Source organism: Mustelus asterias, chromosome 7, assembly GCF_964213995.1.
Source record: "Mustelus asterias chromosome 7, sMusAst1.hap1.1, whole genome shotgun sequence".
Lineage (NCBI taxonomy): Eukaryota > Metazoa > Chordata > Chondrichthyes > Carcharhiniformes > Triakidae > Mustelus > Mustelus asterias.
In genome coordinates, this window is record NC_135807.1 from 58351089 (window position 1) to 58375896 (window position 24808).

The window sequence follows — 24808 nt, forward strand, 5'->3', positions numbered from 1 at the left end:
TCTATATTATAGAAAGGGTATTATTAAGCTGGAAAGTGTGCAGAAAAGATTTACTAGGATGCTATCGGGACTTGAGTTATAAGGGGAGGCTGAATAGACTGGGACTTTTTTCCCTGGAGCGTAGGAGGTTTAGGGGTGATCTTATAGAGGTCAATAAAATAATGAGGGACATAGATCAGGTGGATAGTCAACATCTTTCCCCAATGGTGGGGGAGTCTAAATCTAGAGGGCATAGGTTTAAGGTGAGAGGGGAGAGATACAAAAAGATCCAGAGGGACAATTTTTTCACAAAGGGTGGTGAGTGTGTGGAACGAGCTGCCAGAGGTTATAGTAGAGGCGGGTATAATTTTGTCTTTAAAAAAGTATTTAGACAGTTACGTGGGTATGATTGGTATAGAGGGATGTGGGCCAAATGCAGCAATTGGGACTAGCTTAATGGTAAAAACTGGGCTCATGGAGAAGTTGGGCTGAAGGGCCTGTTTCCATGTTGTAAACCTCTATGATTCTCATTTATATTTGCATATTGCAAAATCCTGAGTTTGTAGAAAAGCTTTTACTTAATTATTAACAATCCATTGATCCGCATAGTGTATTAATCTGGAAATAGTTCCTATTTCATGGATCACTGTTGCCAAGTAGTGTGCTACTGATTGCATCAAAAGCACTAATGCTTCTTTCTCCTCATCCCACAACAGTCTAGGTTCCTTGACTCTTAAGAATATTGAATTTAAAAACTACACTGAATTTGGTTTAGGGTGTGATTCTAGCAATGAATTATTCAAATTAATTTATGTTTATGGTATAAATTTGCTAAACTTGGTAATTTATGGATTTGGTAAGATTCTTGGACATTTTAGTGAGTAGAGCTTCCCGCTCTTTTTGATATCTCTCTAAAATAGATAGCCAAAATCTCGAGGAACAAGAAAGAGAAAAGCGGCGACAAGTAATTGAAAAATTTCAGAAAGCACCATTTGAGGAAATTGCAGCTCAATGTGAATCCAAGGTGAGGCCAAAATTCTCTTGCAGTGCAATTGTTTGCGCTTAATGGTAAGAGAAGTGAATCTGTAACTGTTCCATCAGGTCACAATGTTTAACAGCAGAGTGTTGTCCTCTTTGCTCATTTTTGCCCTGTTTATGGCAGAAAACAAATGCTACGTTGCAGAAAGTGCTTTTGCATTTTTCCTTTTCATCAGGGTGGTGGAGGGACACTAAGATGGATGTTTTCTTTTTCCAAGATGACTAGTTCTTAAACTGGTAATAAGTGCGTGATAAGTGATTTTTTTCCTTAATGGGGAATGCGGGGCATATAACATCAGACCTGAAATATTCCAATTAGATTTTAACTACTATCTGAGCCCAAAGGATCAAATACCAAGGGTTGCCAAACTTTCTGAAACTGAGTCTCATATGGTAATCTCCAGACATTTGAGAGCCACAAGACATGGACATCTTAGAGATATTTTTAATACTATTGCACACACTTGGGTTTCGTCCCAACCCACTCAGCCTGCACACACTCATGCCCTTCTTCCCATTCCACTCACCCACTCATGTCCTTCCTCCCCATTCATCCACACTCGCTCATTCTCTATTTTGGTCGGGTTTAGACAAGCTGGAGTGGAGAGAAGTGGTTGTCAGGACCCAAACCCCAAGAGGTCCTGATTCTCAATCCCCCCTCAGCTCTGCTCTCAGCCCCACTCTGGTCCCACGCTCCTCCCAACCCAGTGGCATTGACTCCAACAGCTAAGGTGGTATCAGGCATGGCATGGTATCTAGTGCATGGTATCTGCAGGCTACATGTGAACAGAAACTTGGAGTATGGCCTTTGCATCACCGAATCAGACTGGCCGAGTCAGGTTAGAGTTAGGCTGTTGGGTATGGCAGCTCAGCGTGTCCAACAAGGGCCTCCGCCCAATTCTTCAGAATGATCCTGATTAATCTCCCCTTAACAACCACCCCACTTTATCTGTAAAGGAGCAATATGCAGCTCGTAAGCTGAAGTTTGGCCACCCCTGGTTTATGTATGTTTAAGTGGTTGGCTGTAGTGATGTAACTCTTGAATAAGCACTACAGTTGTCAACTACTGGACTACTCAGCATTATTTCATATTCCAGATAGTCAACTTTCTTAAAATTATCTTTTAAAACTCTAGGGTTAGGGCTCATCTGAAAAGCTGGGCTGATGGAAAAAATGTTATTTTATACCAGATTGAAGCAGGTGATAGGGAGATATAGTGGTAATAACACTGAATTTAGAGGCCCAGGATATGGAATTTAAATTCAATTCACAAAATCTGGAATTGAAAACTAGTCTCAGTAATTATGCCATGAAGCTATTATAGAATGTTGTAGAAACTTATCTGATTCACTATCATCCTTTCTGGAAGGAGATCTACTGTCCTTAACCTGGCTAGTGGGCACATGAGCAGCGCAGGCTTGGAGGGCCGAAGGGCCTGTTCCTGTGCTGTATTGTTCTTTGGCCTGGCCTATATGTGACTCCAGACCCACAACAATGTGATTGATGCTTCACTGCCCCCTGAAATGGCCTAGCACATCAATTCGAGGGCTAATCAGGATGGTAATAAATGCTGGCCTTGGCAATGAAGCCTACATCCCATGAAAGAATGCATTTTTTAAAAGTTGTGTTGAGGCTTGTGGAGAAACATAAATTGATTTACCTCTTCTTCCAGTCAAACCTGCTCCATGACAAACTCGCGGAGATATTTGAACTAACGATAAGGTAAGTTATTTCCTTTTGTTTGTGGATCCTATAATTTAATAAATTATTATAGTCCAAAAGCTATTCTGAAAAATACAATAAAATGAATTCTCAGTTATTGCCAAACGATAAAAATATGTTTTATTTAAAGGTCAAATAGTCTGGGTTTTTTTTTCCCCAGCTGTATCAAAAATGAAAAAGTTTGATATGGAACTGACGAGATCTGCTTACTAATTTGTTGCATCCGTTTAATTTGTGCTTCACCAGTCGAACCTCAAATAAGAACTGATGAAAGGTCATAACCTGAAACATTAGCTCTATTTCTCTCTCCACAGATGCTGGCAGGCCAGCTGAGCATTTCCAACAATCTGTTTTTATCTCATAAATTAATTTTCCAGCATCAAATATGGACTATGTTTTGAAATTGGTATCTACTTTGCGCTCCAATGGACTTGGTAATTTCAAAAAGCTCTAGATAAAACTTTAAATAAAATTCTCAATTTTATTTTCCACAACCTAAATGGAAAAAGATGCGATATAGGAAAATAGCTTGTGTAATTTAGATTTCCCCACCCTGTGAATAGATCCCATTATTTAATGAGTATCATGAGCTTTAAGTGTTACTTGACCTTGTGATAAATTCTGGACTGTAATTCTGATTGTGTGTTGAAAAAAACATTGATGTGGCCCTTAAGTGAGGTTAAACTCATAAGGATACACATTTTCGACCAAATTAATTCTAGCTGTAATGTGCAACTTATTATACACCATTCTATTTAATTTTGTAACATTGATGTATGTAGAAATTGTATTGTCATCACTTGGACAACAAAAAAGGAATAAGATCAATGTTGTATATTTTTGGCAAACTGAACTTTCACTGATTGCTGCAACAAAGTGCAGATGCTGGAGATCTAAAATCGAAACAAAATGCTGGAAATACTGAGCAGCTCTGGCAGCACCTATTGAGGAAGAAACAGTTAACACTCCAGATTGATGGCCCTTTAACATAATATCAGGTCTCTGGAACTTTACTGCATCTAAATCTTAAGATGCATTTTGTCTGCCTACTCTTCCTTGCAAAATATATTATGTTACTTTACTTTTTTTGCAAAAATATACTTGGTATCTTAACATAACAAAATATTTCACAATGGTCATAGTGCAATGATATTCACATTTTCTACATGTTATACACTGAGGTGCTTCAATACAGTTGTGATACATGCAATATTTACTGTATACATTCACGGTGAGTCACGCATCCTAAGTGGTTTTATACAGTTTCCAACCCCTCAGTGCACTATGGCTAAAAGGCACTAGATAGCGACCGTACCTTGTTGTACCTTTCCAGTGGCTGCCCCAAGTTTTGGTGCATCCCTCAGCACATAGTCCTGGACCTTGGAAAGTACCAATCTGCAACACTCGGTTGTAAGCAAATCTTTGCATTGCTAGACCAAGTTTCGGTCAGACCAAAGAGCATCTTTCAGCAAGCGTATGATTCTCCATCTGCAGTTGATGCCTGTCGTGGTGTGCGTCCCTGGTAACAGCGTGTAGAGCACAGAGTCCTGTGTCACAGAACCGTTCGGGATGAACCTCAACAAAATACATTTCATCTCTTTTCAGACCTTCTTTGCAAAGACACATTGCAGAAGAAGGTGAACAATGGTCTCTTCCCCACCATTGCCACCTCAAGGGAATCATCTGACAGAATCCACCAACTCCTTTTCCCGCAGGACATTTTGGTAGGACATTACATGCGGACCACTGCCTAATGAACTTGTGGTCAAAAGTGTTTTTTGCATAAAACTTTCCAAGAGGCCCAGGTGATACAATATGGTTCTAAAACTTGGAGCATTCAGTGGGAACTTGGCCAGACCTAACCTTTACACCCCCCCCACTCCCTTTATCTAACCTTTACACCCCCCCCCCCCCTCCCTTTATCTCGAGGTTTGTTCCTGCGAACATGGTCCATTTTCAAGCTCCTGGAGTGGAAGATGGTTTGGGTGATCTCCATTGTGCTGGAGTGACGAATGGGCCCAACCTGCACCAGGTACAGCAACACCAAGCGTGCCTCACACCTGATGACCAGGTTCTTGCTGGCAATGGAGTGGGGCCATCGCTCCCACATGATTACTTAATCTTGCATTGAAATGCACCTGTCTCTTAACCCTTGTTGAAAGTAATGTCATCCTGCTTTCCTGACAGCACTGTGGGTGTACCTACACCGTGTAGACTGCAGTGGTTGAAGAAGGCAGTTTACCACCACCTTCTCAAGGGCAGTTAAGGATGGGTGATAAATGCTGACTTAGCCAGTGACTCCTGAAACTTGTGAAAGAATAAAGTTGTTCTCCATCCTCATAATTTCCATGGTGTTCGTAAGAGTAACATCAAATTTTGATATTGCTCACTCAATTCCTATAGCAATGTAATTTATTTGTAGTGAATAAGGTTTTTACAATATTTTGTGCAATTTGCATACAATTAAACTGTTCCAGTACATCATCACTGGCATCTACCCAGCAATGTGGAAAATTACCCAGGCGTGTCCAGTACACAAGAATCAAATCCTTTTAGCAAATTTTATATTGCTGGTTAAAAAATTTCTAGTACTTATGATCTAGAAGTTGCATTGAAAGTGTGACTTAAAATTTAAATTATTTATACTCAGTACATGATGAAGGTAGAGTTTGACAGATTGCGAGGGGTGAATTGGTGCCTGCAATTGATATCTCAGCAAAAGCAAAACGCTGTTTGGGCCTAGCCGAATACTGCAGGAGTAAGGCCTGGGCCCGGAACGATACTATTATTCCAGTTATTTTAGGGTAACATTTCCATTGCGGCCACAGGTTATATTTGCTATAATAAATACATGTTACTCTTTGACCTCATGAGTTTGACCCAGGCTTGCAGGGAATGTAAAGCATGATTATCATCATTTCACACAATTTGATGATAAAGTTGTGTGTGATAATATGGTAGCTTCATCTAATGGTGACTTCACCCTGTGGTGTAAACAGGGGATACATCAATGGACATATGGGTGGAATCCGAGCTGGTAAATAGGACTCTAGACTGTATCTTTTGACATAATTGTAAAACTTGCATCAAAATATGATTCTTGCGAATAATCAGAACAATTCTCATAGTTTTTTTATATATGCTGCCAGACCTGTTGAGTTTTTCCAGCATTCTCTGTTCTTGTTTCAGATTCCAGCATCTGTGCTATTTTGCCTATATTAAGTAGGATGTGTTTGATTGAGGGAAAGATAGAAGACTTTCAAATCTAAATTAAAATTAAAAATGAGCAAACATGATAAGCAGTTATAAAAATGGATAAATAATGCTTTAAGATGGAAGTAAAGAGGAAAATTATTCTGATTAAAGCCAAAAAGGAGATTGGAAGGGATATGGAAAATGGAAAAAAAAGTAAAATTATTTGGGATGAAAGGAAATTTTATTAACTGTACCAAACGCTGCTGAATGCAATCACTCAACATTTATATAAAGATCATTAGCATAACATAAAACAGTGGTACTCACACACTACAATTTGCAGCACTCTCTTGTCTCTGTCAAAGAGTTTTGGCTTCAAGTCCAGTATCAACAACATGTAATCTTGGCTGAAGCTGCAGGAAAGTATTGTGGAAATGCCATCCTTTGAGAGTTAACAATACTTGAGAAGGCAGAATGGGGATCATAAGATCTCCTAAAATTGTTACGTGAATCAACCAAATAAATCTTGACTATTAGATTCATTTTTTATTATGTGCAGTGTTGTTGACACAGAATTGGTGTCACATTTGCCCACCCCAAGTCAATACATTTAATTTATTTTTAGGAAGCATTTAAGATGTTTCAATTACATAATTATATTAGTAATATAATTAAAATAATTCTAAATAGATTAGAGGAATATCTATCATGCAATAGTTTAATAGGAAACTGCCAGATTAGACCCATAAGCTGCTTCCCAGCCTGATAATAAAGTAAAGAATTTATCATTTCTCATCCGTGTCCAGATCATGTGCACAAAACTTTAAAAAGCTAATGGAAAGTTGAGCCGCTGCGTAGACTGCAGCAGAGGTTATGCTAAGCTTTTATAATGTACTTGTCAGATCACACTGAGATAACTATTTACTCATGCTTCAGAAAAGATATTGATGTTTTGAGAAGGTGCAGATCCCATACGTAAAGGAGATTAGTGAGGAAGAATTAAAGAAGATTAAAGAAGCTTAATCTATAGGAATGAGGCCAAGGGAGCAACTCAGTTTAATACTTGCAAGTAGGTCAAGGTAAAGATTTTAAAAATCTACCAAAGAAATCTATCGGATAATGTTGTAGAATTAGATGTGCGAGGCATTCCAAATGCAGTTGGCTATTAGACTGAATGAGTTAGTGAACTAGCCAGACGAGCTTTATTGAGCTAGCTGACTTTATGGTGAATATTTGAAAGGAAGTTATTTTTGAAATAAGGCAATTTGTACTTTTTATTTAATATAACGAAGTGATTTTTGAAATAAGCAGCATTTATGGTCAATGTTAAATTTTGATAGTGATCTATTTCTCCTCCAGTTCTGGATTAAAGAAATATATTCTTCCTTTCAATTCTGTAGTGTATGATTGCAACACAAACATGGACAATTTATGTTTATTTCCCTGCGTTTCATTGTTGAATGCAACTGAAAGGGCCTAACAACAAGAGATTGTGAAGATATTTTCTGTTTTTTATAATTGATTATTATGATTTAAAAGGATCCTATTCTTAAACAATCAAGTTGCAGAGAATGAAAAGTTGTGCATCAAGTTCTGCTAGTGGCTTTGTTTTTCTTCTTTGATCCTGGTCCTTTGTGCCCCTGTATAAGTTACAGTATAGGACAGTCTGATGTTGGCAGCAGTCAAGGCACATAAATGACCCAGACAAAATCTGCAGTAGGTGGAGTGTAGGCAGATAAAATTCAGTAAAGTGTAAGGCACTGGAGATATGAAGATGGAAGAATAATGAAATCTTTCAAGTTGTAAACTTTAGTGATCTGTGCACAATAATAGATTTGGTACTCAACAGATCCAATCATAATTTATTAATGAAAGGCAAATTTTGAACTGCTGTCAGCAAGTGACTCCCCTCAGTGACCGACAACATACAAACAATCCATTGCAGGTATGCTTGGGCAAAAATGTGTGCAGTCATTAAGACAAAAAATAAACTCTTCTAGATTGATCAGATAGACTGAATGAAGTTCTCCAAATAATTATAGGAGCAAGAATAGGCCCTTCAGGCTGTTCTGCCATTCACTGTGATCATAGGTGATCCTCAATCTCAACATCATGTTCCCACTCTCTCCCCATACTCCTTGACCTCTTTAATGTCTAGAAAGCCATCTATTTCCTCCTTAAATGTATTTGGTGACTTGGCCTCCACTGCCTTGTGTGTGAGAGAATTCCACAGGTTCACCACCCTCTGAGTGAAGAAAGTTCACTTCGTCTCAGACCTAAATGGCCTACCCCCGTATGATGAGATCATGACCCCTTGTTCTAAACCTTCCCAGCCCAGGAAAGCATCATTATTATGGTCTGGCAAAACATCCAGAGCAGAAGAGTTTATTGGCAGAGATATGCAGTAATATAAAATATTTAAAATTATTACCTTGTATGTAAAACAGTTCAGAGAGCAAAGCATATAATCTTTGAGTAAGACTAGCTGTTGTGGAAAATAATCAGAATAAAATAGAACTTTATTATCCACACAAGTGAAAATTTGTCTTTGGCTTCATGTCCAGTATAACATATAATCATATAGTCATTAGTTTAAAAACAGTGAATATTTCATGTTCACGCACGTTCACACATGTGTGCATATATAACATGCATCCATCCCATACAAACTTAACACATTGCAAGCTGTTGTTACAGCACTTACTTTGCAGTTGAATAAATGAAAACAGCGGGTTGAGTTTACATTGTTATTTAGTAAGTTTATGGAACTAAGAACAAAAGACATCTTGAAAAAACATTTCCTGGCAATAGGTATTCTAAAGTGCCAGTCCAAAGGGGAACCTTTCAAGTTGAGCATATAAAGAGTGAGGGGGTCACTGACGACAGTCTGAGCTTTCTTCTTAACTGCATTGTTAAATAGATTATCAAAGCAGGGCAATGTTGTTATCGTGGGTATATGTCTTGTCTCGTGTGGAGAGCAGGAACTCTCGCAAATATGTGATGGTAATCGGAGGGTTATAGTGGTGCTCACTGACTCCATAACCTCCAGTTGTAGTTGCAAACTTTTTGCATATTACCACGGTCAAGTTGGATGAAGCCACTCTTGTCATGTAGAAGACCACTTTCATACTTGTCAACTGCTCAAACTCCACCAGAACAGGTAGTTTAGCAATTTAACAGAAACCAAACAAGCTGCTAATACAGGTGAAGTGAAGCACAAGGTCAGCATCCCCAGAAGTCTCCTTTTTAAAGTGCAACTCATTGCATAGGATTAAATGAAAGTTTGATCATGTTTATAAATTATTAGATTAATCATTGTCTTCTAAATGTTAAAAAAAATAATTGTTTTCTTTAAATTGTTTTGTAAGATGTGAAAGAGATTCCGTAATCTGACTTGGATTTTTCTCCAGCAGGCCGCCTCCAAGCCCGTCAGGATCCATGAGTGTTGCAGCTGGCCACGTTCAGTACCATTCCATCCCAGTCTATGAAATGAAATTTCCAGATCTCTGTGTTTATTAGCCACTGTTCCTGTGTGGAATATCTCAAGGAAGCAGATAATGAAGCGTATAATTCAAAGAACAAAGCTCCCCTGGGAGGCGTTAAGTTTTCCATCGAGTATATTATGTCTCAGAATAGTGTTCAAGTGGAACAAGTCCTCTGAATAAGTTGAAATTATTAGGGCTAGTTGAACTGAACTTCACTGTGATATGATAAAGTCCTTTAGTATGTATAATGTGTAAGGGTATGAGTATCATGTAGTACAGTAAAGCATTTAAAAGTTTACTACTTGTTTGAGGGGGCAAAGACCATAACATTTATACCTGATGAGAGATTCCAATAGATGGTGGAGTGATTGTTAATATTCACATCAGCGAAAGTACAGTTATGAACAAAACTATGCATGGCTTTTGTGCTTTTCTTTTAGAAATAGGAATGTATGCAGAAAAAAAAGTGGACCTCATCAACGCAACTGAACTAGCTTAAGATTTTCTTTGTATCACATTCCTGTTGATTGGAACCGTGTTTAGTGAAATTTGTAATTTTTCTTCACCAGCATTCCAAACTTGTCTTGTTTAAAACCTTGATGGATAATTTCTGAATTCAGTCATTTCTCTGGGCCAATCATGTTGATCAACGGATGGAGCTAATCGGTTTCAAGTTGATCAGAGCTGCCCCCATGCACATGAAAGCTGGATGAATTTATGACCTTTATAGTGCCTAGAAAATGTGTCTAGATAACTGGTTTTCAAAATCTACGCAACTGTTACAGGGTCTGTTCATATTGACTTTATAAATATGCATACAGTGATCTAACAGCAAAATAGTGCAATGATTTTAACATCAGTTAGCCTAAAGCATCAGTAGACCCATTTCCAATATCCATAGAAGCACCTAGTAACAACCCAACTCAGCTGACCATATTTGAGATTTAGACATCTTACTCATAATCCACCCCAGTGACATTGAGGAAGTATTGCTGTTTTTCTTACAATTATAATTCTGAACTCACTCCACAAAGAGCTTTTTCATGCCTATCTGGACAAATGATGCTCGTTGGCAATTTTCTCCCTCCACTCCTTTAGCATTCATGGAATTTCTCAATTCTATGCATCTTGCTTGACCAAGAGGACTGGTTGGACTTCTGCTTCCAGTTCAGTTAGCTCCACACAGCTGCTGAAAATGCATAAGAACGAGCTGTTGTGAAATATTTCTGATTTTTCTAGGGCTATGGATGAAACACTAAGTATATTTCATTGGTCACTGCTTTGCTTCGCTGTTGATTAGTGACGTTAAAATTAAACATCCATAAAGCATGGAAACAGTGACTAGATTTCTAATGTTTAGTATTTCTGTACTGCAGCATTGAAGCAAATCGGCACGCTAGACACTACCTATGCAGGATGAAATATCTGAAATCGTGCACAAGTAGAGATTCTATTTGATTCTTGCCTGCCCTAGGTCCTATTCTCAAAAAGATACCAGCTGATAGTTATTCTTACCTCAGTTACACATGAAAATTAGCAAAAATTGAAATATTGTTCAGTAATTAAGACATTTTGTGTCCGTTTTAGTAATTGAATAACATGGGTAGCAAATTCAGCCATGTTCAAAATGCACATATATGTTACATTTTTAAGAATATTCGGCTTTTCTTTTTGAAACTTCATAAATTCACTATTTCAAATTTGTTAAATAGAAACGTGTGGCACATATGGAAAATCTAGACACTGGACCAATCTGAATAGAATTGTAGTTAATTGTCAAGTGGAAGTTAAATGGTGAATGGAAATCTAGATGTAATAGCACTGTCATTTTATGTATTTAATGACAAGACATTTAAATGTAGTTGAATAGAAATGCAAGCAATACCAGACAAATCAGCTGCTGTTTTTTTGGGGGCTGTGTGGAAATGTTATCATCACTTGTACCAAATTTTAATGGGATTGTTGTTCGAAAGTAGTGGTAAAATTGTATTTAGTTTTAAAATATTTATGATTTTATTTTCTTGCAGTTATGATCAGATTGGATAATCAGGGTCCTTTCATTTGATTTTGTCCAACTTCCAGCAGTTTTTCATGTGACTGAAAACTTCATATGCATTTGAAAATATCGGATAGGTCACAATCCGATTTAAGCTAAATTTATGTGTCATGAGCAGATTGCATTGGACAAATCTTTTCATTCACCAATGTTTATTTTTTTAAACCAAATAAATAGCAAATTCCAAATGTTGTTATGCTGGAAGCTGCATTCTCCTATGGGCTTGATTGTTAATGTGAACAGCAGTTTGTTTGAATTGGTAAAAATCATGTCATTTTAATAAATTGAATGTTTTGACTTTATTGAGCACTTTTTAAATGACTATTTGCTGTCCTTGAGAGCCGGCTTTTATTTGTATGCCCATACAGCAATTTGTATGCTGTGTTGGATCAACAAAGTATTTGTGAAGTTCTGCCATTAATCTTATGTTGTGATCTGTTTGTGATGCTTCAACACTTCAAAGCTAGTCGTCGTCTTAGCACAGCTTACACTATGACCAGATGTGCATAAACAATGTTGGCAGTTATGTGAATCCTAGGTATGTGGAGTATGATGTTTTCAGGATGATGTTTCATACGTTGAGTACAGTTTTCGTCTGCAAAACTTTGACGTCTGTGTACGGTTCAGTTTTTGTCACCCTCCAGAAAAGCTAAAAAATTTAATGTGAAGTATTTGGTGCAAAGAGCAAAATAAACATCTTCACTGTTAAATTCTTTGGTTTTAATTTTATAAAATCATTAAAAGCATTACATGTTCGGCTATTACAGCATTAATATTCAGAATGTTTTGTTATTCACAAACTGTGAAATGTCTATTGCCAAACTTTCCTTTTATATATTCCGGAGTTACTGCAACTTTTGAAAACGTTTGGTGAAATGTTTCTTATCCCAGTTGACAGGCACAATGAACTTCCACCAGGCTATTTACGTGACTCAGGCCAACCTCAGCATGTCTTCTGCTGGAAAATCAAGAACAAATTGAAGCATATGTTCATGCCTCGAAGATCAGAAACCAGAACAAGCCAAAGTGCCTCAAACCTGCTTGGGGAAGGGATTTAAAAATAAATTTTTATTAGGTCTGAAGTTATTTGTCAATATTACACTGTTACAAAGGTTGAAAACAAAAACAGACGATTAGCCCACCCTAGTCTATGCCAATGATTATGCTCCATCTTTTCTCATCCAAGTCTCCCTGTGAAACCATCTATTCACTTCAACCACTCCTTGTGGTCGCAAATTCCACATTCTCACTATTCTTGGGTAAAGAAGTTTCTTCTAAATTTTCTTTTGGATTTCTTGCTGACCATTTTGTTTTTTATTTTTAAGTAGACTTGCCTCATTAATCATGTAAATAACAAAGGCTTTGGCAAAGGGTAATCTGGACTTGAAACATCAACTCTTTTCTCTCCTTACAGATGCTGCCAGACCTGCTGAGATCATCATGTCTGCTGCTCTACCTCCCTGTTAAATACTGATGCAAAATAATAATTTAATATTTCTGCCATTATTCCCTACGGTATCATCCTGTCTATCCCATATTGGTCTTATTCCCATCTCAGCCTGATTGGCCTCTGAAATAATTTACTATTTTATTTTCCTTGATAATTTAACTTTGCATTTCCTCTTTAGCTTTCAAATTGTTTTTTAACTTCTCTCCTAATCGCTCATCATGTCCTCTTCTTTGTATTCAATTGATGTCTTTTTTTTATTCATCCGTGGGACATGGGCGTCACTGGCTGGCCAGCATTTATTGCCCATCCCTAATTGCTCTTGGAGGGCAGTTGAGTGTCAACCACATTGCTGTGGCTCTGGAGTCGCATGTTCGAGAGGCATGGGCAGAGTGGATAGTCAGAAGATTTTTCCCAGGGTGGAAGAGTCCATTAGTAGGGGGCATAGGTTTAAGGTGCGAGGGGCAAGTTTTAAAAGAGATGTACGAGGCAGATTTTTTACACAGAGAGTGGTGGGTGCCTGGAACTCGTTGCCGGGGGAGGTAGTGGAAGCAGATACGGTAGTGACTTTTAAGGGGCCTCTTGACAAGTACATGAATGAGATGGGAATAGAGGGATATGGTCCCCGGAAGTGTAGGGGGTTTTAGTTAAGTCAGGCAGCATGGTCGGTGCAGGCTTGGAGGGCCGGAGGGCCTGTTCCTGTATTGTAATTTTCTTTGTTCCTTGAACCAGATGGGTTTTTCCGACAATCAACAATGGTTTCATGGCCATCAGCAGATTCTTAATTCCAGATTTTTTTTTGTTGAATTTAAATACCACCATCTGCCCTGGTGGGATTTGAACCCAGGTCCCCAGAACCTTAGCTGAGTTTCTGGATTAATAGTCTGGTGATAATACCACTAGACAGTGCGTTCCAGACTCCCACCACCCTTTGGGTGAAAAAATATTTTCTCATATCACTTCTAAACCTCCTGCCGTTTACCTTAAATCTATGTCCCCTGGTCATTCATCACTCCAGCAACGGGAAAAGTTTCTTATTGTCAACTCCATTAATGCCCCTCATAATTTTATACATCAGGTCCTACTCTGTCTCCTCTGTTCCAAGGAAAATAACTGCAGACTATCCAATTTCTCTTCAAAACCAAAACTCTCCAGTCCAGGCAACATCCTGGTAAATCTCTGCACCCTTTCCAGTGCTATCGCATCCTTCCGATAATGTGGATTCCAGAGTTGCACACAATACACTGGCTGTGGCCTAATCAGTGTTATATATAGTTCCAGCATAACCCATCTGCTCTTAAACTTGATGTCTTGGCTAATAAAGGCAAGTATATCATATACCTTCTTAACCCCTTTATTCATCTGCCCTAAGGTTTAAGGGACTGGTGTACATGCACAGCAGGGTCCCTTTGACCCTTGGTGTTTCCTGGGTCCTGCCATTCATTATATATTCCCTTGCCTATTTTGTCCTGCCCATGTGCACCACCTCACACTTCAGATTAGTCCATCTGACCAGCCCATCTATATCCTTCTGTAGTCCCATGTTGTAGCTTCACCAGGTTGATGCCTCATTTTAAGGTATGCCAGGTGTGGTTCTGGTATGCCGTCCTGCATTCTTTATTGGACCAGGGTGGTAATAGTAGAGTGGGGAAATACTGGGCCATGAGATTACAGATTGTATTTGAGTACAATTCTGCTGCTGCTGATGATCCACAGCCCAGTCTTGAGTTGCCAGATCTTGTTCAGAATTTAGCATGGTGGTAGTGCCACATAACACAATGGAGGGTATCATCAATGTGAAGATGGACTTCATCTTCACAAGGACTGTACAGTAGTCGACCGATACTATTGTGGACAGATGCATCTGTGGTAGACAGATTGGTGAGGATGAAGTCAAGTTTTTCTCTCATTGGTTCCCTCACCACCTGCTGCAGACGTAGCCTAGCAGCTATATCCAAGTGACAATCAGCAGGATGATTCCCTGCCCATGTTTGACTTGATACCAAGAGACTTCATAGGGTAAGGAGATAATGTTAGACATCCACAATAATTCCCTTTGACTGCATAGCACTCTGCTGCCACCTCTGTCCTGTCAATAGGACAGGACATACCCAGGGATAGTGGTGGTGGTGTCTGGGAATTTGAGAGGTATCATTCCCTAATCTGAGACAGCTCTCCCAATTTTGGCATAACCCCCAGATGCCAATCAGGAGGACCTTGCAGGGTCATAGAGGTTTACAGCATGGAAACAGGCCCTTCGCCCCAACTTGTCCATGCCGCTCTTTTTTAAAAACCCCTAAGCTAATCCCAATTGCCTGCATTTGGCTCATATCCTTATATAACCATCTTACCCATGTAACTGTCTAAACGCTTTTTAAAAGACAAAATTGTACCCGCCTCTACTACTACCTCTGGCAGCTTGTTCCAGACACTGATCACCCTCTGCGTGAAAAAATTGCCCCTCTGGACACTTTTGTATCTCTCCCCTCTCACCTTAAACCTATGCCCTCTAGTTTTAGACTCCCCTACCTTTGGAAAAAGATATTGACTAGCTGATCTATGCCCCTCATTATTTTATAGACCTCTATAAGATCACTCCTCGGCCTTCTACGGTCCCGAGGAAAAAAGTCCCAGTCTATCCAGCCTCTCCTTATAACTCAAACCATCAAGTCCCGGTAGCATCCTAGTAAATCTTTTCTGCACTCTTTCTGATTTAATAATATCCTTCCTATAATAGGGTGACCAGAACTATACACAGTACTCCAAGTGTGGCCTTACCAATGTCTTGTACAACTTCAACAAAACGTCCCAACTCAATGTTCTGACTAATGAAACCAAGCATGCTGAATGCCACCTTCACCACTTTCCACCTGTGATTCCACTTTCAAGGAGCTATGAACATGTACCCCTAGATCTCTTTGTTCTGTAACTCTCCCCAATGCCCGACCATTAACTGAGTAAGTCCTGCCCTGGTTCAATCTACCAAAATGTATCACCTCACATTTATCTAAATTGAACTTCATCTGCCATTCATCAGCCCACTGGCCCAATTGATCAAGATCCCGTTGCAATCAGAGATGACTTTCTTCACTGTCCACTATGCCACCAATTTTGGTGTCATCTGCAAACTTATTAGCCATGCCTCCTATATTCTCATCCAAATCATTAATATAAATGACAAATAACAGTAGACCCAGCACTGATCCCTGAGGTACATCACTAGTCATGATGTGGAGATGCCGGCGTTGGACTGGGGTAAGCACAGTAAGATGTCTCACAACACCAGGTTACAGTCCAACTTTAAACTAAAGTCCAGTTGGACTTTAACCTGGTGTTGTGAGACTTCTTACTGTGCACATCACTAGTCACAGGCCTCCAGTTTGAAAAACAACCCCCTACACCCACCCTCAATTTTGTATCCATTTAGATACCTCACCCTGGATCCCGTGAGATTTAACCTTATGCAACAACCTACCATGTGGTACCTTGTCAAAGGCCTTGCTAAAGTCCATGTAGACAACATTAGCTGCACTGCCCTCCTCTACCTTCTTGGTTACCCCTTCAAAAAACTCAATCAAAGTTGTGAGACATGATTTTCCACTCTCAAAGCCATGCTGACTGTCCCTAATCAGTCCTTGCCTCTCTAAATGCCTGTAGATCCTGTCTCTCAAAATACCTTCCAACAACTTACCTACCACAGATGTGAGGCTCACTGGCCTGTAGTTCCCAGGCTTTTCCCTGCAGCCCTTTTTAAACAAAGGCACAACATTTGCCACCCTCTAACCTTCAGGCAACTCACCCATGACTATCGATGATTCAAATATCTTTGCTAGGGGACCCATAATTTCCTCCCTAGCCTCCCACAATGTCCTGGGATACACTTCTTCAGGTCCCGCAGATTTATCTACCTTGATGCGCTTTAAGACTTCCAGCACCTCTTTCTCTGTGATATGTACACTCCTCAAGACATCACTATTTATTTCCCCAAGTTCCCTAACATCCATGCTTTTCTCAACAGTAAATACTGATGAGAAATATTCATTTAGGATCTCACCCATTTCTTGTGGATCCGCATATAGATGACCTTGTTGATCCTTAAGAGGCCTTATTCTTTCCCTAGTTACTGTTTTGCTCTTTATGTATTTATAGAAGCTCTTTGGATTCCCCTTTGCCTTATCTACCAAAACAATCTCATGTCCTCTTTTTGCCCTCCTGATTTCTCTCTCAACTCTACTCCTACACCCCCTATACTCTTCAAGGGATTCACTTGATCCCAGCTGCCTATGCCTGTCTTGTGCCTCCTTCTTGACCAGGGCCTCAATATCCCAAGTCATTCAGGGTTTCCTACTTCTGTCAGCCTTACCTTTCATTCTAAGAGGAATGTGTTTACCCTGAACCCTGGTTAACTTTTGAAAGCCTCCCACTTACCAGACGTTCCTTTGCCTTCCCACAGATTCCCCCAATTAACTTTTGAAAGTTCCTGCCTGATACCATCAAAATTGGCCTTGCACCAATTTAGAATTTTAACTTTTGGGCCAGACCTATCATTCTCCATAGCTATCTTAAAACTAATGGAATTATGGTCGCTGGTCCCAAAGTGATCCCTCACTAACACTTCTGTCACCTGTCCTTATTTCCCAAGAGAGGGTCAAGTTTTTCCCCCTTTCTAGTCGGGCCATCCACATACTGAATGAGAAATTCCTCCTGAATACACTCAACAAATTTCTCTCCATCCAACCCTCTAATACTATGACTGTCCCAGTCAATGTTGGGCAAGTTAAAATCCCCTACTACCCTATTTTTCTTGGAGCTATCTGTAATCTTACATATTTGCTGCTCAATTTTCCGCCGACTATTTGGGGGCCGATAGTACAACCCTATCAAAGTGATTTCCTCCTCCTTATTTTAAGTTCTACCCATATAGACTCAGTGGCTGAACCCTCGGATATATCCCCTCTCAGTACTGCCGTGATGTTTTCCCTAATCAGAAGTGCAACTTCCCCCTCCTCTCTTACCTCCTGTTCCATCTTTCCTGTAGCATCTGTACCCTGGGTCGACAGGACTGAATTGTTGTTTCTGGTACCTTGGTTGATACCAGGTGGTCCGTCTAGCTTCACTCATTGGATTTTCAGCACTTTGATACAATTGTGTGGCTTATGAGGCCTATTCAGAGGGCATTTAAAAATAATTGTTTCTGTAGTTACACATAGGTCAGACAGACCAGGTAAAGACAACAGATTTATTTTCCTAAGGGGCATTTGTGAACAGATGGCTTTTTAAAACAATCATTTCATCATTAGATTTTTTAATTCTTGATTTGTTTTTAATTCAAATTCCACCAGGTTTGAACCTGGGTCCCCAGCACATTACCCTGGGTCTCTGGATTGCTAGTCCAGTGCCCCTGCCACCTCCTCCCCTCGTTAGTGTGATTAGTCCTTTATTACCTTTTCTCCCTCTCCATGCAGGTTCTATTTTTGTCTTGCTGAAAGCTGTATCCCTTTTTTACAGCTGTTGTTATCCCAAACAAGTATTGAACTCCACCCCCCTCTCCCCTGGCCTTTCTTATTGAAATATGTTAACCTGCAATGTTTATCTCCTAATCCTCATTTTTCTGAAGCCATGTCTCATTAATCTCTCTTATGTCTGGTTTGCCCCAAGGCACAATTCCATTCAGCTCTATACTTTCATCATGCACAATGTGCAGGGCTATGCAAACATTTTAACTCATTTTTGATAGGACTTGCTCTCACTTTATGTTTAACTATCTCTTTAGACTCCTGTTTTAGGATTCTATTCCCTTGTCAACAATGCCTTCTGTTAATGTTTTCATGTGCCATTGTGTTTACATTTTGGTTGCTTATATTGTAGATTCTTCCTCTTTCTCCACACCCCCTTTTTACTATCTCCCTAATTACCCTTTCCAGTGGGGCATGGGTCCTCTTCCTGGTTTAGGTGAAGCCCATGCTGCAGTACAGCTTCCTGCAACAGAACTGGTACAAACATTCCATGAAAAGAATGCTACTTTCCCACACGAGCCCTTAACCACTCATTAATTCTAATCTGTCTACTCCATTGCCAATTTGCAAATGTCACTGACAATACTTCAGAAATTATTACCCTTGAGGTCCTTTTTAATTTGAACCTAACTCTTGATACTCTTTCAGCAGGATCTCTTCCTGCCACTCATTTCTTCCAACATGGACCACAACAGGTATTTTACCTACGTTGCTGCAACCCGCCCCCCCCCCCCCCCACCCAACCTGACTTTCAAATGTTTCTTCAGCTACTGTGCGATGTCCCTTATCTTGACACTGGGCAAGCAACACACCTTTCAGGATTAAAAACAGAAAATTCTGGATAAATGCATCAGGTCTGGCAGCACCTGTGGAGATGGAAGCAGGACTAATATTTAAATTTCATTTAACCCTTCAGTCTCTCCACTCAATGACTCTAAGTCAAAGAGATTCGAGATGGAGACATCTCCTGCAGATGTTTTTGCTTAAGATGGCCTCACAAGATTAAGAAATATTTACCATCTAGTGAAGAGGTTTCCTTCAGGGGTGGCATAGTGTTTAGCACTGCTGCCTCACAGCACCAGGGGGCCTGGATTCAATTTGGGCCTTGGATCACTGTCTGTGTGGAGTTTGTATGTTCTCCAGTGTCTGCATGAGTTTCCTCTGGATGCTCCGGTTTCCTCCCACAATTCAAAAATGTGCAGTTTAGGATTAGGTTGATTGGCCATAATAAGTTGCCCCTTAGTGTCCCAAGATGTGTGGGTTAGGGGTATTAGCCATGGGAAATGTGTGGGGTTACAGGGATAGGGTGGGAAGAGGACCTAGACCAGAATGTGGAAGCACAGATGCAAAATTAATTGTAAAAGATTTTGAACAGAGTGAGAAAAGTAGAGTTATGGGCTATATAATTTGCTTCCAGAGTTCGTGGTTGAGATGGAAACTGCCAAAATTCAGAATTAAATTGGATGAAAGAAAAGGTGAAAGAATCTGAGACTTGGGGGTGTGAGGTAGATCAAATTATAATACTGTATTCACATGGCAGGTAAATGGCAATACAGACTGGTTCAGCTTATTGCCTAGTTTCCATGTTGTGGCTTATGTGTAATGTGACATTGTGTACTTTTCAAACTACAGGAAAAGTTCCCTGCTGTCTGACACCTAGCAGCAGCAACAGCAGGAGGAGCCATTTGATCGGAAAACGTCCATATAAATTTTAGAACTTTGCCAGGTTTAAGCTGCTTGTGCAGAAGGAGCAGAAGCGCTCCCACCTGTAGGCCTCATAAGGACATCTTTGGTCACCACAGCTGTCAACTACCTTGCTTCCTGATTGCTGCCATTAGCAGGTTTCTCCTTCCTGATCTAGGATCAATCCTTCTCCCTATTCCAGTTTCAGGCATCTTCCTCCCATCTTCTGATCACAGTACAATCCCCTCTCTTTCCTGTCCAGGGTCATTCCTACAGCTCCCTGACTCTGGCCCCTTGTCCCTACCTGTCAGTCAAATGGTCAACCTGCCCAGAATGATTGACAAAGACACAGCATCATGTGTCTGACTTTACCAGATTATTATTGCTGTGTCTTCCTCATTCTGAAGTTATAACTAATTGAAGACTTGATCTATGACAATCGGATTGAATGGCAATTACAATGAAGTCATCAGTAAACTTGGCTGTTAGTGGTACACATACAGAAGTTGATTCATGCTTGTGAATGACAGCAGCAAGGGTAGCATATGAGTGATAAATAGAGACAACCAAGCAGTTTATAAAAAAATCCTTGTCTTCCTGATTCCTTGTTAACAACCGTCCTGGCGTCAGATCCAACCCATCAGTAGAAATTGTACAGCTCTTTATCAACCCCCCCTCGAACGTGGTTAGAATCTTGTAGGGATGCTCAAGCTGATGAATTTTACAGCATCCTCCTCCACAAGCGATGTTAGATAAATTGTTAATTTTACATCTGTGATTGATAGATTATTGTTATCTAAAAGTATTAATGGGTATGCGACAAAGATAGTTTGGGCCTCAGATTAGCCATGATCTCACAACAGTTTGAGGAGCCAATCGGTTCCACTGGAGTCTGCTGCAGAGTCTATTTTTTCCAGGGCTTAGAGGATGGTTTTGGACATGAGCCCTTGGCCAACAGAACAGAGATCAACAAGTGATGATAAATATCTCCTCATCCCCTGACAGAAAGACACCAGTAAAACAAAGCCAGTGCCCCTGCCACTGAGTTATTCTGATGTCTCCCTGTCTTTGCTGCTCTGGGAGACCTACCCTTTTGAAAGTGTAGGGAGGCAGTAGGATAGGAGTAGCCCCGATAGCCAGGGTGGCAAACCTTGTCATAGTGCAGTGAGTGAACCAGGATTTAACTTTACAACCAGTTTGTTGAAACTGTATTCACCCCCACATCATTTGTCTTGTATTATTACACATGTTTGCATCGAGACACCACCACACTGATTCAAATCTAATGACCGACAGAAAATTCAATTGACCCCAAAATCAGGATGCAAGATGCTTGGAAATCACAGCGAATGATACAAAGATTATATTATTTTGTCCATAAGAGTGACGTCTGTAATAGAGAGCAGTAGTAAACAGCTGTAAAATAGTTTCAGGAAAGGGCAAGACTTAAACCTACAACACCTTCTCCTTAAAGTATTGATTTGCCTTTCCACTGGTGATTTTATTCCTATATTACTCACTTCTGATACAGTTAATTCTATTGCAAGTCCACTACATCTCCAAGTCTTCTGACAAAGGCTGGCACCATGAACTCTTTCATAGCTATCACCAGAGCTATGTAATTTCTTCTCTAATTGCTCCATCTGTGCTACAGCTAATACCTTGTTATCTTTATTCCTAATAACTTGGAAAGAGGGTTGTAATAGTGAAGAGAATGAGAAGAAGTAGGTTTAGTGAAATCTATTGCAGTGCTTGTAGGATTGTAAGTGCCATCAATGTAGAAGTAATAAGGTAGTAAGTGCTACAGTTGTGGGCCAGAAAGTGCGAGAACATTTCTCTTGCCTTAACAACTCTAGTGAGATCATTGTATTTTTTTCAGACATTGCAACCATGTTCCTTCCAATTGAAATTAATAGATATAAAACACAGTTTACTGAACATTGCTGTACCCTAACATGCACAGTTTTCATATTTTTAATTGCATTTTCTGATGCTGGATCAATTATTCCCGATATCTCGAACATGTTAATAAAAAATCTCTGTCAGGATCTTTGGTAATTGAAACAAAAAGCAAAAAACTGCAAATGCTGGAAATCAGAAACAAAAATAGTAAGTGCTGCAAGCCACTTGCAGAGAAGAGACAGGTCAATGTTTTATTATAGACATTTCCTATAGCTGAAAAACTAATGTATTATCATGCCAAGAAGACATGAAAGAAAATATTTATATATCTATATCATCCTGGCTACTTCATAAATTTTTAAAAAATATAATAGACAAAGACTTTACACTGATTGAAGCCATGATTGGCTATCACTCACACAAAGGGAATTTCTAGCCTTCAGAAAACCAGTGTTACAGATTCTTATAGTAAGCATCTTCCTATTTGAATGCTATATACTGATGTCTTTAGCAGGTATGAGCATGCGCGAGTGACACCATCACTCATTGCATTGGCTTTTACAGGTTTAGTCTTACCATGAGGGACCTGTGTAACGAGCTGCCTCAGTTCTGAGTCCATGCATGTAAAATAATGTATGTCAATATTTTTATAAGCAAAGAAGATTGAATATCACAATGCATTTGACAACCTTTATTGTGGCCAAGTTGGTGTTTCTTTACACCCTCTGTGACTGTAGAAATCAAATTCCATGGAAATCCACAAAGGCCCCTGTACATTTCTGAGGCAAAGCTTTAGCCAATGGAGACAGCTCACCCACAAGGATAAAGATCCTGAAACCCCTGGTAAATGTATTAATGGGTGAAACATGAACTATCTCAAGATATCAGACCAGAAATATACATCTTTTGTCCAAACCAAAGGGCAGAAATGGGAGGTATGTCACATGCTCACCTCCCTTCCACTCTCCCGCACCCCCCAAATTGTAATAATGCTTTCTGAAGCTAAAAGAATCAATCTACCATCTTCCAACAATCAAACAGCTGCAGACCCAGAGTTCTGTCCAGGTTTAAATTGCCTGGTTCTCATCTAGACTGTTTCTATGAGAACTTCTGTGCCAGTATTTACAAAAGGCAAATGTATCTGTAGGTGCTTCTCCCATAGTGGTAGTCATCGCTGCTGAAAAGGGGGATTAGCTCGCTTCCGCCGACTACTGTCTCTGAAGGAACACATCATTGAACATTTGATTCTGAACTCTGGACTCATGTGAAACAGAAATTCTGATTTTCTCTGTACCTCTTTGTTTCCCTTATCCCTCTTTTATTGTATAGATATAGAAAAGGGGGAGAGGCATTTTTGAGCTCTCTTACCATGTATATTTTTATTACTTATTATTGTCACATGCGCGAAGTTCGCACGTTCTCCCTGTGTCTGTATGGGTTTCCTCCCACAGTCCAAAGGTGTACGGGTTAGGTGGATTGGCATCGCTAAATTGCCCCTTAGTGTCAGGGGGGCAAGCTAGGGTAAATACATAGGGTTATGGGGATAGGACCGGGGTGGGATTGTGTTCAGTGCAGACTCGATGGGCTGAATGGCCTCCTTCTGCACTGTAAGATTCTATAAATAGGCTTAGTTTTGCGTGCATGTAAAATAATCTAGCCCTCTGATTTTACCCAATCTCAAGTTTGCTATGCGTTATTAATATATTGGATCACTCCAAAACGGAAGGATTGGGGAAAATGCGCCATCCCTTATAAAGGAAGAAATCGAAAAGGACAAATACCGTTCTGTTACAGACAGGTGGTGAGGGGAGAAATCAGGGCTGTTTTAAATTAAACCCCCACCTATCTGTAACAGTATCATCAATAATTTACTGGCTGGAATTTCATAAAACTTTCGATATACTCTTCATGTTAAGCTTTCTAGATGTAAAATGCAATTGATTTATTTTTAATTTGTTAATTCATAGGACACAGTTTGTCAAGAATGATTAAATACAAGGTCACCAATTTCTCTGGCAAAGAAAATATCACTACTATCTAGATAAATGTTTATGAATAAGCAGAAGTATAAGGCCTGGTCCAAATGCAAGTGTAAATGTCCATGTGCCATAGCAGATTTTGGTCCTCTTTTGTAATAACGCAATGTGAACAATAGAATGATTAAATTGCCATATTACTGCAGGTTGTCAAAGATAACGCAGAATTTTGTTCATTTGAGGAAGACATTGCTCATGCAAAATAATATTTTGACATCACATTAGCAGCAGAACAAAACGTGTTCCTGTTCAACCTATTTTTAATCAGTCTTCATTCTGTCAAAAATATTGCATTGGACACATGTCAACATAATTTCCTTGCACAGAACAGCACCAGATGTAAAACATTTTTGACATTGTCATTATCCTAAGATTAGTTATTATACTTAGAGTTAGGTATTAAATGAAGGAGTCTTGGAAAACTGTAGGTCTCTTCAATGGTGGCCGGGTCAAAGCTATTAACCCAAGAGCTCTCTGTCCAAATGAATATTTTAACAACTTATTGAATAGTGAAAGATCTTATGTTAATCATATTTAACACAATGAGGACTACAGAATCTTCAGAGTTGTCATGTCCTCTTGTGAAACTAATAAGGCAAGTACAGGTATATCAAACCCTTCTGCCTTGTTTTTCCCTGTATGCTTTACAAAAATTACTGCAGAGAAATAGGCCTTTGACTCATCAAACTGCTGCCGTTTTTCTCCACAGGAGCCATCTGGTCTAATTCTAAATTCTTGCTCATTCCCCA

At 39.6% G+C, this 24808-nt stretch overlaps 1 protein-coding gene across 3 annotated transcripts in view; it reads left to right on the forward strand.

Annotated features, from left to right (window-relative positions):
• Positions 1-12182, forward strand: part of efr3a (EFR3 homolog A (S. cerevisiae)) — a 178053-nt gene extending 165871 nt beyond the window's left edge. For 2 of the 3 annotated variants that reach the window (XM_078216096.1, XM_078216094.1), the window contains 3 exons: positions 900-1003; positions 2690-2739; positions 9345-12182. In XM_078216096.1, coding sequence (XP_078072222.1) covers positions 900-1003; positions 2690-2739; positions 9345-9453 — 263 coding nt within the window. In that variant the 3' untranslated portion in view covers positions 9454-12182. The remainder of the gene's footprint in view (positions 1-899; positions 1004-2689; positions 2740-9344) is intronic. The other variant, XM_078216095.1, reaches the window with a different exon arrangement.
• Positions 12183-24808: the final 12626 nt, after the last annotated feature.